This window comes from Callorhinus ursinus, unplaced genomic scaffold (assembly GCF_003265705.2).
Source record: "Callorhinus ursinus isolate GAN/ISIS: 27379988/994484 unplaced genomic scaffold, GSC_fseal_2.0 scaffold2, whole genome shotgun sequence".
NCBI classification, from domain to species: Eukaryota; Metazoa; Chordata; class Mammalia; order Carnivora; family Otariidae; genus Callorhinus; species Callorhinus ursinus.
The window spans coordinates 75,795,336-75,809,981 of record NW_027397064.1 but is presented as its reverse complement, the minus strand read 5'-3'; the positions used below and the strand labels follow the sequence as shown (position 1 = coordinate 75,809,981).

The 14,646-nt window shown below is 35.6% G+C and overlaps 1 protein-coding gene across 3 annotated transcripts in view; it reads right to left on the bottom strand.

The window, feature by feature from the left end:
* STAM2 (signal transducing adaptor molecule 2) overlaps positions 1-14,646 on the bottom strand; it is a 48,757-nt gene that overhangs the window by 11,696 nt on the left and 22,415 nt on the right. The window contains exons 4-11 of one of the 3 annotated variants that reach the window (XM_025855937.2): positions 14,538-14,636; positions 13,471-13,617; positions 11,687-11,756; positions 10,927-11,113; positions 3,997-4,091; positions 1,403-1,485; positions 1,175-1,262; positions 132-186 (exon numbers count right to left, since the gene is read on the bottom strand). In XM_025855937.2, the coding sequence (XP_025711722.1) occupies positions 132-186; positions 1,175-1,262; positions 1,403-1,485; positions 3,997-4,091; positions 10,927-11,113; positions 11,687-11,756; positions 13,471-13,617; positions 14,538-14,636 (824 nt within the window). The remainder of the gene's footprint in view (positions 1-131; positions 187-1,174; positions 1,263-1,402; positions 1,486-3,996; positions 4,092-10,926; positions 11,114-11,686; positions 11,757-13,470; positions 13,618-14,537; positions 14,637-14,646) is intronic. The other 2 variants (XM_025855945.2, XM_025855954.2) reach the window with 2 other exon arrangements.

Genomic DNA, 14,646 nt, shown 5'->3' with positions numbered 1-14,646 from the left:
AGAAAGAAAGAAAGAAAGAAAGAAAGAAAGAAAGAAAGAAAGAAAGAGAAAGAAAGAAAGAAAGAAAGAAAGAAAAAGAAAGAAAGAAAGAAAGAAAACTATACTTGTTATTCCTGCACAAAGAATCTCACCTATCAATCTCTTCAAGTTTTTCATCTATCATTGGGCCCATCTGTTGGCAGATATCTGTAAATTCAAAAATAATTTTGAACCTTGAAACTTAAACCAGTTCAAATCAATTTCAACAATTTTTAACAATGGAGCACACTGATATACAACACCACGCATAATACAAAGAAAATGAGGTTTATGTTAGAGAAAGGACTATAAGAGACCTAATTTTAATACTAGTCAGCACCAATATTAGTATCTGTGACCAAAGGCAAAATCAAAATCAAAAGAGAAATCCGACCATGTTCTCTTAAGTACTAAGTTTATGACTGTGAATCTGGAGCTATCACAAAACCTAGAAAACTATTATTAGCTAAGTAAATGAACTTGAGTCACAGTATATAAAATATATAATTGTGTACAGATTACATATGAACATTTTTCAAGGACCTAAGCCACTTTAAAATTAAATATTTTGTGTTATTTCCTAATGTAAACACTGATAAAATGAATAGCATAGTATCCTATATTCATAACCAGTTTCTTCTATAAAAAGATTTAAGATTTATCCATTTATCAGAGATTTTTCTCCCAAAGGATTAAAAAAAGGCAAAAAAACATTTGTTTCAAATTTCTTGGGGATTAAAAGGACACATCAGTATGCAACAAATGACTACATTACAAAGTTAACACCAATCATGTATAATTTTGCCCTTTAAAATCATGATACAAGAGAATTATAAGAAAAATAAAAATTTCTAACACTTTGACTCAATTAACTTAATATGCTCTTATTCTTAATTCTGTCCTTTTTTGGATTGCAACTCTCTTCAGCCAATATCACTAGTGGGCTTACAGAAAAATAAAGACTTCCTTCTTGAACATGATAGGCAGGTTTATAACATCTTCCAAGTTATGTGTTTACTATTTTATTACACTAGTCTGTTTCCCACCAGAGATCTTTAATTTCTAGAAGCAAACACAAGGCAGAAGACATTTTAGACATTATAAATAGCTAAAATATTAAATGACATTAAAGTAATCTCTAAGGCTCACTAAGTACCTTCTAAATCCAAGAGGTCTTGGGAGTCTGGTTTTGAATCTGTTGGATCTATACTCTGGAGTACCTGCAGGGCTCTATCCATCTTATCCTAAAAAAGTAAATGGACACTTAGAAACTCAAAAGCTTTCATTTCAATGACCATAAAAATTACTCTTTCCAAGCATTCTCAAGGATAATAGATTTTAAAAGTATTGATAGTTTAACTATTAAACAAAAGAAAAACTCTACCTCATCTATATAAACAGGCTCAGGCTCTGATTTCTTAATTTCCTCCTCCTCATCATCAATTACATTCAATTTGTCCACAGCTGCTATGGAAACAAAGTAAACTTTAAGTTCCTCAGCATTTACTTTGGTATTTTAGTCACTAATATGTAAGTAGCCTGTGATTATCCATAAGAAAAAAAAGGAAACCCTTTAGTCATCACATTTCACAATTAATATACGTTATTACATATGTTCATTCATTCATACCACAAACATTTATTAGCCCTTACTATGTGCCAGGCATTGGAAATACATCAGTGAATAAAACTGCAAGAATCTCTGCCTTGATGGAACTTACCTTCTAGTGGAACAAGTGAGCAATATTAACGGGAACTGTCATTATAGGTATTTTCTGGAAAACTGAGTGTTACCACTAGGGTGAATATACAAGACAGCAGAGTGTAATCTGAACAGCTAAATTCAGAGTTAAATACATGAGCTCCTTCTACACTTTCCTTGCTATAAAAATGTATTTCCCAAGGGCGCCTGGGTGGCTCAGTCGTTAAGCGTCTGCCTTCGGCTCAGGTCATGATCCTGGGGTCCTGGGATCCAGCCCCACATCGGGCTCCCTGCTCAGCAGGAAGCCTGCTTCTCCCTCTCCCACTCCCTGTTTGTGTTCCCTCTCTCGCTGTGTCTCTCTCTGTCAAATAAATAAATAAAAAATCTTAAAAAAAATGTATTTCCCAAATGAACAAAAAAATACTCGATTTCATCTTCAAAATGAAAAAAAAATACTCAATTTCAATCTAACTTTGATAATAGTTTTAAAGCAACAGAAAACAAAAAAAAAAAAACCCACCTTTCAAAAAGAGAAGGTTGAAAGATAATTTATAAAGGTACATAACCAGAAAACAATTTAATGTTCACTCGCGTGTTGCTGTAATGTACTATATTTTAATAAAGTAAATTTTGATAAAAAATAAAATTACAATAAAAATCTACCTTGCCTCTAATCCAAAAATCTGTTGCGCTCAAGGCCACGTGAGAGCCTTGAATGAAGACATCGTGTTCTGTCTAAAAAGTACTTAAGGTTTCCAATAAAATGTACACCCCTCAGGAAAAAAAAAAATCTCTATAACCAAAGGATTTTTAAGTCCCAACAGTTAGCCACTTACTTCAAATATGTGGCTAACTTTCAAACAGGTCCTAAGAAACAGAGCTCAACATCACATGAGGATATACTGAAAAGCCAGAATAGTTTTTACTTTTAAAACCACAGCTCAGGCGCTCTAGCCTATCCCAAGGGGTAATTTCTATAAAGGATCCCCTGAGCATGGTCTTACAAAGTTATTAAAAACAGCGTCACCAATTTTCACAACTACTTAGAGTCAGTTTGGAGGAATAAAAAGTATAAATACTGGCAAAGTACTCAGTCTTTAAGTCTCTCAAGTTTACTTTAACTGGATGCCTCAGTCCGCCCATACAAAGATGATGTTCCCCACAATGCACAGAGCTTTCACAATTTAAGTTTTTTCTCTAACACCGATAATACAAACTAGCACTGACATGTCCTGCAGTGAGTCAGTATAGGTACATCTAAGAGCAGACTGGCTGACTTTAGAATCATGGCTCTATCACCTACTAGCCACATAAACCCTCAGCCTCAGTTTCCTTATCTGTAAAATGGGGTAACAGAAGAACCTATCTCAAGTTATGAGGATTAAATGAAATAGTGCAAGCCAAAGACTTTGCGAAATACCTGATAAATGAATACTCAAACACCACTGAACTGTATTAATTTCTGATCATGAGCATCGTTAGTAATACTATTAGCTGTTCTTTACACTCAGCAACCCCCACCTTTCTGCCTGCATAACAAATGGAAGCCTTCTCTGCATGGCTGACAGCAGAAGATCTGAAGCAGGAACCCACTGTCTTAATTATACTGTTTTATTATTGCTTCAAGTTCCCTAGGATCAAATCAAGGTGAGGAAAAATTTAAAATTTAGGAGTACTCCTAACCCTTGTAATCACACTTGGCACTTGTCAACCAGCCAACCACCCCGCCACCTACGCCCTTCGATACTGTGGTTCAGTGATGAATAAAACCAATATTCTTTATACCGAAGATTCATTTTTTTTTTTAAAGATTTTATTTATTTGAGAGAGAGAGAATGAGAGCACGAGAGGGACTGCCTCTTAAACCATAATTGGTTGAATTAAATATCTGCATGGTCATCAGATTGTTTTATGCCTTATATGTAACTATGCACATTAATTCTCAGAGTTTAAAATAAAATGATAAAAAAATTAATTCTTGGAACTGACTTGGAATAAGTTAACCCTTTAATTTGGTAAGAAATTAAACTGTATTGTCTATAAATAATTTAAAACAGAGTAAAATGCCAATCTACTTTATATTCAAAATTGAACCAGGGCACCTGCCTGGTTCAGTCGGCAGAGCATGTGACTCTTGATCTCAGGGTCATGAGTTCGAGCCCCATGTTGGGCACAGAAATTACTTAAAAAAAAACAATAAAAAAATAACAAAACTGAACCATAAAACTCAAGTGTAAAAAACTAACAGATTTAATCTTCCCTAAAATTTAACTTACCTGCCTCAGACTCTATGTTTAAATTAGTTGTTACAAAATTAGATGGGAAGAGTCCTATTCCTCTGTGATTTTCTCCTTTCCACCAATTGGCATCACTGAAAATACAGTACAAAAATGTCATTTGTTCCTCTACATTTCAAGTACATTAGCAGCAAGAGGAATTAAAATAAAAATTAAATTTAGCCTACTCTGAAAATACTAATTCATATCCAACTATATTTAAAAGCAGTTCTTAATAAAAGATATAGAAAAGCACAGATAAAGCAAACATCCACATTCCCATATTTAAATTTAAAACCAATTAACAAGTCATAGCTGACTTGGGGCTTTAAAAAAAAAAATTATTAACAACCCCAAGTCCCAACCCCACATCCAACCTACCAAACCATTACCATAAAGCTGGTATGTAGCCTTCCTGTGAGTGTATTTTTGTTTACATACACCTATGGCAAACTTTATATATATATGTATATATATATATATAAATCATTATAGATTTTTATATTTTATATGTGTTTTCATATCTTGTTTATCCCTTTTAAAGACTCATCACCCGAATACAGCATATTTGATTTATCTATCCCCATACAGATGGACACTTAAATATTTCCAGTCTTTCACTTTATAAAGACTGGTGTAATGATTATTCTAGATTCTAGGGCACACAAGCAATAATACTTTAGGTTACTCACAGATGTGGACTTGCTGGGCCTCAGGATAAAAAACATTTTCCATTTTACCAGATACTGCCAAATAGTCTTCTTAACTGCTTATCGCAATGCACCACCTTCCTTCCCTCAGCAGCATGTGAGAATGTCATTTTCCCTCATGCTTGTTAACTGTCCAAGCAACACTTGCTATCAGACAGGAGAGATATCGTATCTCAAGACTATGCTCATTTGCACTTCCTGAGCATCCACACGTTTTGCCGGTCATTCAGACTGCCTCTTCTATGAACTACTTGTTCATGTTTTCTGTCCACTTTTCTTTTCCACTGGGCTATTTATCTCTTTTCATGGATCTGTAGGAGTTCTTTATATATTCTGGATAGCAACTGTTTGTCTGAATTATGCAAATACCTTCTCTCAAACTGTCACTTGTCTTTTAACATATGTTTATAGTTTCTTTTACTGCATGGTGTTTTTTGTTCCATGTAATCAAATTTTAGCATTCTTTTATGGTTTATAGTTTTCTTAAATCTTTCTCTATCCCTAAACTCCCAAATCTGTTTTCTATTATACGTAATAGTTTTCAGTTTTCTTTCTTATCTCTCCCCCATGTTTAAGTCTTCTTTTTTTTCTTATTCATTTATTTTAGAGAGAGAGAGAGTGCATGTGTGTACAAGCACGGGGAGGGGCAGAGGGAGAGGGAAAGAGAATCTCAAGCAGACTCTGCATTGAGCGTGGAGCCTGACACACAGAGCTCGATCTCACAATCCTTAGATCATGACCTAAGCAGAAACCAAGAGTTGGAGGCTTAATCGACTGAGCCACCCAGGCACCCCACCCCATGTTTAAGTCTTTAATTCATTTGGAATGAAATCATATGTACTATGTGAAACTGAATCAAAGTTTTATTTGTACTGTATAAAGAGCCATTCCTCCCGGCAAAAATTTATTGATTAGTACATTGTTTTTTCTACTGATTTAGGATATCTTATCTTTCAAACAGCAGGCTGCTATCTGTTCATGAGTAGACGGATCTGGATTCCATTCTGTTGAACTATCTATATACTTATTTACTACTACAGCTTATTAATAGGCCTTGATACTTGGCAGGGAAAGTACCGTCTCTTGCATACTTTCATTATTTCCATATTAATGTTAAAATTAAAATGTTTTCAAGGTCTCTGAAAATAAGTCCTACTGGGATTTTAATTAGAAATGCACTGTATTCATTAATATGGGAAAAATGAAATCTTTACAACATTAAAGTTTTCTTCACCATGAATATGGTATCTCCCTCCATTTATACTTAATATATCATAGGGGCGCCTGGGTGGCACATTCAGCTGAGCTTCTGACTCTTGGTTTCAGCTCAGGTCATGATCTCAGGGTCCTGGTATCCAGACCCGCAATGGGCTCTACACTCAGCAAAGAGTCGGCTTGGGGTTCTCTTTCCCTTTCCCTCTGCCCCTCCCACTTGTGCTCGCTCTCTCAAATAAATCTTAAAAAAATAAACATACTATATATACTTATATTTCCTTATATCTTTCAAAGAATTTTGTAACTTTCTCCATAAAGTCCTCACATATCTTTATTAGATTTATCCCTAGATCATTTATAATTTTTATTACTACTGAGAATGGCAATTTTTTTCTATTACATTTTCTAAATAGCTGTGATTAAAGTACCCACTGATTTTTGTATGTTGAGCTTGTATCCAACAACCCTGATGAACTCTTACAATTTTAATAGTTTGTCCATTGAGTCCCTTGGATCTTCTATATGGACAATCATAGAATCTAGAAATGATAATTTCATCTATTCCTTTCCAAAAATTTGACTTATTGAATAGACATTCCTAAAAATGAAACTTCAGGATGAATTAACTCCTAGGACTCTGAAACATCATTTCATTTAAAAAGTACCACAAAGATGTGAGCTATATATCACCCAAATTCTTAAAACCAGAAAATAATTGATGTATTGACAATTCTTATGTTTGCAGATGTCTATATAAAATAAGAAATTCTCTTACACACTTTTTTAAATTAAACATACCATTTTAAAAAGGACAGCTAAACTCAGAGGAATTGTTATAAAAAACCAGAAAACCCAACCTATGAAATGGATACGTGGATTTTATTTGAACCTATCAATAATTTTATCTGTAGCCTTCTCTAGTGGTCCTACTAATGTAGGATGTAGGATCATTTCCCTCCCAACCACTACTACAAACTCCCTGATGAAGCATAAAAGTAGGCAAAACAACCAAATGCCATGTCAAAGCATGATGACTCCTTCCTAGCCCTAATCCAGCTCTATCTACATTCTCTCCATGGACAATCTGTTGATTCTTTGGAATGTTAATGACATAAAGTACTGTTCAACTTTAAATTTCTAAATTAAGGCAATTCAGCACTATAATTTTACATAAATTGCTTAATAATTAAATGCAGCATTTATATTTAGAGCTCTTTATAGTAAGAAAAATAAATCACAGCTGAAGTGAGTGAAAAGTGATAAAGACAGAAACTTTACTATCAATTAACTGATTATACAGCTAAAACTTATGTTAACACTTAAGCCTACCAAAGAGGGGCCAAGTGACATCAGGTTAAACACTGAAGTTACAAAGCTAATGGAGACAGTTTCTGCCCTCAAGAATGAAAATCTAGTGCAGTGTTTTTCAACCCTCCTGTACCAACTAAGAACATGTTACCTTGCTCTACCTTGTGGGATTTGTTTTCTCCTTCCCCCTTCCTCCCACACAAGGAAGTGCTGACCCTCTTCAGAATCATATAGCCGGAGAGACATATGTAGAGATGTGACTGCAGTACAGTATGAGCAATGCTACTATGTGCAGGAGCTATAGCAGCACAGAGAAAGAACTTCTAACTATTGGAAACTAACGACAGAGAGTAAAGGCTGCTCAGAAGATGTGAAATCTACATGGGTTTTGGATTAAACTGGCATTTGCTAGGAAGAAAAGGAAATCAGGGCTATGCAAATATAAATGACATCTGCTCTGCTGCCATTAGGTCTCAAAATAAATGAAAACCTGAGTCTCTCTTTTAGGCTACTGACTTCTCAAATAAAACAACTTATTTGCTGACTTTTGTTTTTTTAAGATTTATTTATTTGAGAGAGAGAAAGAGAGGGAGATTCTCCAAGAGAATCCCAAGCAGACTCCCCACTAAGAGGGAGTCTGATGTGGAGCTCAATACCACAATCCATGAGATCATGACCTGAGCTGAAATCACAAGCCAGACACTTAACCGAATGAGCCAACCAGGGGCCCCTTTGCTGACTTTTGTAATGACAACGGCTCAAGATTAACTGATGCCTTTTTTATGGATATGATAATCATGTGAAAAACCACAAACATACAAATAGTAAACCTGGAAATCTTGGTAATCTTGCGGGGGGTTGTTTCCTTAAAATACCTATTTTTTAATTTAGGGAGCCAATCCTACTTGATTATTTGAAAGAGTACATAAAGAACAAACAAGGAGTGGTAAGATAAAGCTAAAAATGTACAAAGTGAAAAGGTGGTTTTTTTTTTTTGGTATATTCTGTTAATAAGAAATGTGTGCCTTTTCTATTAGCTCTGTGTTTCTTAAGCTGAAGTCCAAGAACGATGTCTCTTCAAGGGACTTCAAATTCTACATATGAAAATTTTAATTTTGTGCTTTCATTTCCACAGCAATATAAAAACAATGAATACAGTCATATTCTGGATCACATAGATGATCTCTTTAACTGAAGACTGCCATTTAACTTTAGGACCCAAGTTTTGCATTTGTGCTTAAAAATCTTGCCAGTGATAATCCATCAACCAGAATGACAACATTTAACCTACAGGTGTTAATGAGCATATCTATGGAACTTTAAGATTGGGGTATCCTATCATTAAAATGACAGCAATCAACCTACATATTCCATCATATTCATGTTGAATTCTCCTAAAAGTTATAAAGACAAAAGTTCTCTTTTGCAGTGTTAAGTCTCAAATGAAAATACTTTTATATGAGTCTAAGTTGTTAAATGACTTTGTGCTTAAACAAGTGTGGAAATACACATGCAGCACAGCAACATAACCCTTTACTCACTGCAAGCCTCTAGACTGCAATAAGAGTATAATGCCACGTGAACATCAATGATGCCAAGGGATACATTCGGTACGCACAACAGGTACAAAAGAAAAAGAGAACTGAGTTATTAAAACACAGGGTGGTACAGCGCTGCTGAAGATAAGTGATAAAGTACCTGTGCCATTAATCAGTACTCTACTTACCTTGTAAGTAGCAATTTAGTTTATTTTTTAAAAGACTTATTTATTTTAGAGACAGTGGGGAGGGGGGGAGCGCGCGAGAGTGTGTGCATGAGTGGGAGGGGCAGAGGGAGAGAAGAAAGAATCTGAAGCAGACTCCAACCTAAGCACAGAGCCTGACTTGGGGCTGGAACTCATGAACCTAAGATCACAACCTGAGCTGAAATCAAGAACCAGATGCTCAACCAACTGCACCACCCAGGCGCCCCAAACAGCAATTTCTTTTAGAATATTTTCTCACTACGTAAAACACTCAAAATTTGAATCTTAGAGCAAAAACTACTCATACTGTAGTTTAGTCTCTATTGACTTTACAAATTTAATTTTCTAGTTGTATAGGAGTACCTGAAGTATAAGCCTAAGTTCTTTTGTAAATATTCTAACTAAAACTACACTAAGAAGCCTGACATTTCAGACTCTGTGTTCAGTCTAGTGAACTACTTCTGCACCTTAATATTTATTTACTCTCATTCAGGGATGTGTTCCACTCCGAATAATTATTTAAAAAAAAAAAATTTAAAGAAGAAAAACGATTACTTTCTTGACTGCCTAAGAGACTCTCTTTTTCTTATTCTCAATTTCTTGCAAAATTTTTCCTATCCCATCAAAACCAAAGTTCACCTGAAACGAACCCCCTGGTTAAGCCTTTTTTCCCAGATGCTTGTACCTGGTACAAATCTGGTCTCTACTGGACCCCAACATTACCTCTTTCATGGCATTCACAATCTGTATTCCATACAAATATCTATAGAAATTTTAACTCCAGTTAATCTAGACTTTAGAAGACAGAACTGTGTCCTCATTCATTTTTTATATAAACAGAGCCTATTACATAACACTTTCTTAGTAACTATTCACTGCGGGAAAGTAAAACCATTTTGTGTATCTACTCATTTAAAAACGCACTAGACTAATATATCCTTACTAAGTTATTTATAACAGATACCAAATGCATCTGCAATCTCTGTTCACAGCAACAAGCTGTTAGGTGTCACCCTTGCTAAATTTCATCAACTTCTTTTAAAACCAAAGTAAAAAATAGAATTAGGCCCAAGAGAGACAGATTTATCCTTTTTTTAAAAGTTGAAGTGTAGTTGGGTGCCTGGGTGGCTCAGATGGTTAAGCGTCTGCCTTCGGCTCAGGTCATGGTCCCAGGGTCCTGGGATCGAGTCCTGCATCAGGCTCCCTGCTCCTTGGGAGCCTGCTTCTCCCTCTGCCTCTCTCTCTCTCTCTCTCTCTCTCTCTCTGTCTCTGTCTCTCATGAATAAATAAATAAAAAGTTAAAAAAAAAAAAAAGCTGAAGTGCAGTTGACATACAATATTATATTAGCTTCAGATGTCCAATAGATCTATTCTTTACTATAACTTTGATAGAGAAATTGTGAGGAAGAGTAGAGTAGCAAGTTAAGAATTGGGGAAGAACTGCGCATAGCTTTTGGTTGCTTTTATCCGATAATATAGCTGGGGCGCCTGGGTGGCTCAGTTGGTTAAGCATCTGACTCTTGGTTTCAGCTCAGGTCTTGAGCCCCAGGGTTGTGAACTCAAGCCCGGCACTGGGCTTTGAGCTAGGCGTGGAGTCAGCTTGAGATTCTCAATTCTCGGGGCACCTGGGTGGCTCAGTCGGTTAAGCGGCTGCCTTCGGCTCAGGTCATGATCCTGGGGTCCTGGAATCGAGCCCCACGTCTGGCTCCCTGCTCAGCGGAAAGCCTGTTTCTCCCTCTCCCTCTGCCTGCCACTCTGCCTACTTGAGCTCTCTCTCTCTCTGTCAAATAAATAAATAGAATCTTTAAAAAAAAAAAGAAAAAAATTAAGGTATGAAAAGGCTCTATTATCATTTAAATACACCAAAGTCAAAGACCTGAATATCCAGGATTCTAAATAAAGAATATATTTAATAACTTCAAAATATTCCAGAAATAAAGATATAAAACTTACCTGTCATCCAAAACAATAATAATTTCACCATGTTTAAAGGTGAGTTCATTGTCCTCAACGGCTTCAAAATCATATAAAGCTCTCACTTTCCTTGCAACTTTATTATTTAACTGAATTTCTGCAGATGGATATAAAGATTTTGTTTCTGCATGCTGCTGCTTCTGTTCTTGCAATGATAATTCAATAGCTAATTTGAAAAATTGAAACACAAAAAACAAAGGAGGCAGAATTAATTCTGATTTTTTAAAAGTTTAATAATGTAATAATTAATAAGAATAAATGAAGTATTTTATTTGTCCAATTAAATGCTAAATAGTTAACTTTCTTGGGACGTGGGAGGACAGGGCAGAAAATCATGACTTTTTTTTAATAAAGCTTTTGCTCATTCCTTATTATCACAGTCTGTCATATACAGCAGCTATTATTTTTATAGCAAACAGATTGTGACATTATAATATGGGTAGCTTTCCATATAGGACAAGCCGTGAACATATTTCTGTGCTTGACTCATAACTTTGGCATTAAAGAGAAGGTGAAATGAAATCTCTCCAAAGGTAGGACATTAAAAACATATTACTGACAAGGATTATGAATTAAATCGATATTGTATCATATCAAGTTTTCCTTACTTTTCAGACCCTACTAGATTTGAGGTAAAATACTAAAAGTGTACCCAGTTTGCTTATAATTTTTATTTAAATAAACTGTTCTGGCAAGGATGTTTTAAGCAACACTAAATTATACGTGCTTCAGCATTTACCTTTAGCTATGTCTTCATCTTCTTTGTTTTTGTTCGATAATGTACCATTCTTGGCAGCAGATGAGACAGTCTGTAAATGTATGAGTAAAATGAACACAGGCACCGTTTCAAAGAAAACACAAGCTCTATGATTACTCGCACATGTTAATTTTTTTAAAAACTGACGAGTTTCTTTTAAAAGTGAAGTTCTTTGTAAAAATTTGAAGTAGCAATTTTCAAATACTAAAATAAAACGTCAGAGTTTTCAAGAAAACATTATAAATTCACAAAGGGCACAAACTGGCTTACATTTTGCATCCATCTTAGTATCTGATACAGAACATGGCATACAGAAAGTACTTAAATAGGAATCTCTCCTGATTGTACTTCCCTGATCTCAACTGTCCAAGGTCTCTTATTCAGTGAGGGGCATCAAGCTCCACAAGAAGCGGCAGCAAGAAGCCATGGTAATTACTGAAGAGAGAGGGCAGAGACAACGGGTGCAGTTCTAGGAATACATGTTAAGCTCTCATTTAGTACTCATTGTACTTGAATAGTGGTGCTTCTTCAGGCACAGTAGGACTTAGGAAGGCATGTTTAAATTTAAAGGCACAGAAGACAGAGACGTCCACAATTCTGAACCATCAACTAGTTCTTTAAACACAGGTTTTTGACATACGAAGACAGAGCAGAAAAATGCTTGCTTTTATTACTTGTAAGGTTTTTGTCCCCAAATGCTCTTAGTTCTGGTCAACTCTAAAAGATTCTTTCTGTCTGTTTAGTCTACAGTCTAAGTTAAAATAAAATATACATTTCTCACCCTCTTAGTTTCTTTCCCTAGCCCGTATCCTAATATGAAGTGGAAGGCAAGAGGCACCGAAGCAAAACTCAAGATAGCATTCTTCTCCCACACTTAAATAGCCCACTCTGTGACTCATTATCCCTACCCTATCCCTATCCAGTAAACAGGATTTACTGTCCTACTAAAGCTATTCCCTACCTCTTCAAATAAATTTTTTTAAATATTTATTTGAGAGAAAGACTGAGAGAGAGAGAGACAGCATGAGAGGGGGGAGGGTCAGAGGGAGAAGCAGACTCCCTGCTGAGCAGGCAGCCGGATGCGGGACTTGATCCCGGGACTCCAGGATCATGACCTGAGCCGAAGGCAGTCGCTTAACCAACTGAGCCACCCAGGCGCCCTCCTCAAATAAATTTCTAGTCTTATAGTTCCACTCATCTATATGTAAGCCATTCACTCCAGGCAAATTCACTCTTCAACAAACAGGTCTTGAGGTTTCTCAATTCTAAGAATTTGTTCATGGCATTCCTTCCCCAACAGGATCTCTTCCCTCCTATCTACTGAAATACATTCCAGTCTAAAAATTCTACCTCTTTACCATCCCAGTCTGTAGTTACCCCTCTCTTCTGGCATCTAGTCTTTGTTACCCCTCCCTCATCCGTATGTGTCACTTACAATTTAGTTATTTTTCCCATGTATATAGCTACCCTCAACATTTACTATAAATTTCTTAAACATAAGGGCTCCCTCATACATCTATGCCTTTTGCATGACTCTAGCCTTAAACAGATTATTTATAGCTGATTCACTTCTCAAAGTTCTGATATATAGAAGAAATTCACTCAACAATTAGAACATCTACTAAATATAAGGCACTATCTCAGACAGGCACCTGGAGAGTAAAGGTGGGAAGGGATGATTAAGACAGACCTTGCCTAGTTTTTATATAAGATACATACCTTCAAAATAGTGTAAGGTCAACCACGGATCTAAATGAATCTCTTACCTGAGAACCTGCTGGAGGAAAAGTAATTCCTTCTTCTTTCATTGATTTAATAGTTGCAGATATTAGACTAAACTGAGGATCCTTCTGAAACTCTTCTGACCATTCCACCATTAAAGACTTCAGTTTTTCACATACTTTAGGATGAGCCTTTTAAAGGCAAGGCAAAGAAAGAAATAAAACTATGGTTAAAGTAAGTACTTGAATTATTTAACAGATTATCACCACCAAAATTCTCTTTAATTATACAAACATCAACAAAAGTCCAGCAATCAATCCCTAGCCTAGGTGAGTGCTTGATAAATGCCTGTTTTCGTTTTAAGATAGAGTTGTTTCTTGTAAAATTACCCTTTTAACATCAATTTCTAACTCTTACTATAATGACAACAGATCTTTTATACTAAGGTTATTTCTTCTGATTTTTTTACTATGCTCAATATCAGATTAAGCTTTTTATATCAACTAAACTAAAATTCCTGGATTTTTGCCACTAATAGCAAGAGAAGCTTCAGAGTTTCTATCCCAAAGAAATCAGTAACAGAAACCCTATTGTGAAGCTCCCCCAACCCTGCTCTAAAATAAAGGTCCTCTTTGCTTGCCATCTCTAGTGTGAATCAGTACAGGCGAGTGGTTGGTTTGGACTCTGAAGTTCTAGAAACCTGGATCTGAACTTCAGCCGTGCCACGTTCTAGCTGCATGACCTGGGACTGAACTTCTCTCTAAGCCTCAGCTTCTGCATTTATAAAATAGGAATGACAAGAGAATCTAACTTTTAAGGGTTATTAAGAGCATTAAACAGGACAGTCTATGTAAAACCCTTAGAGCAGTGACTGCTTACTAACTCTAAATAAAGATTAGCTATTATCACATGTATATATGCTATGGGAAGGAAAAGAGTTTTTGGTGCTACAAATGAAAACATCCAGTTTTAGAACAGGAAGTTTATTTCATTTCAAACTTAGCTAAAAGTGATTTCATTCATAATACAACTTTATTAATGCTATACTTAAAATGATAGACAGTATATGTACTTTTTAATGACTTAAATTTCTTCTCTTCTTAAAATTTACCTTATTTTTTATCACAGCACGTACTTCTGTTGCAAAATCACGGGAACATACTTCTAAATGAAATATCTTTCCACAGTTTGCCACACAAGCCCCAAGAAGCTATTAATTA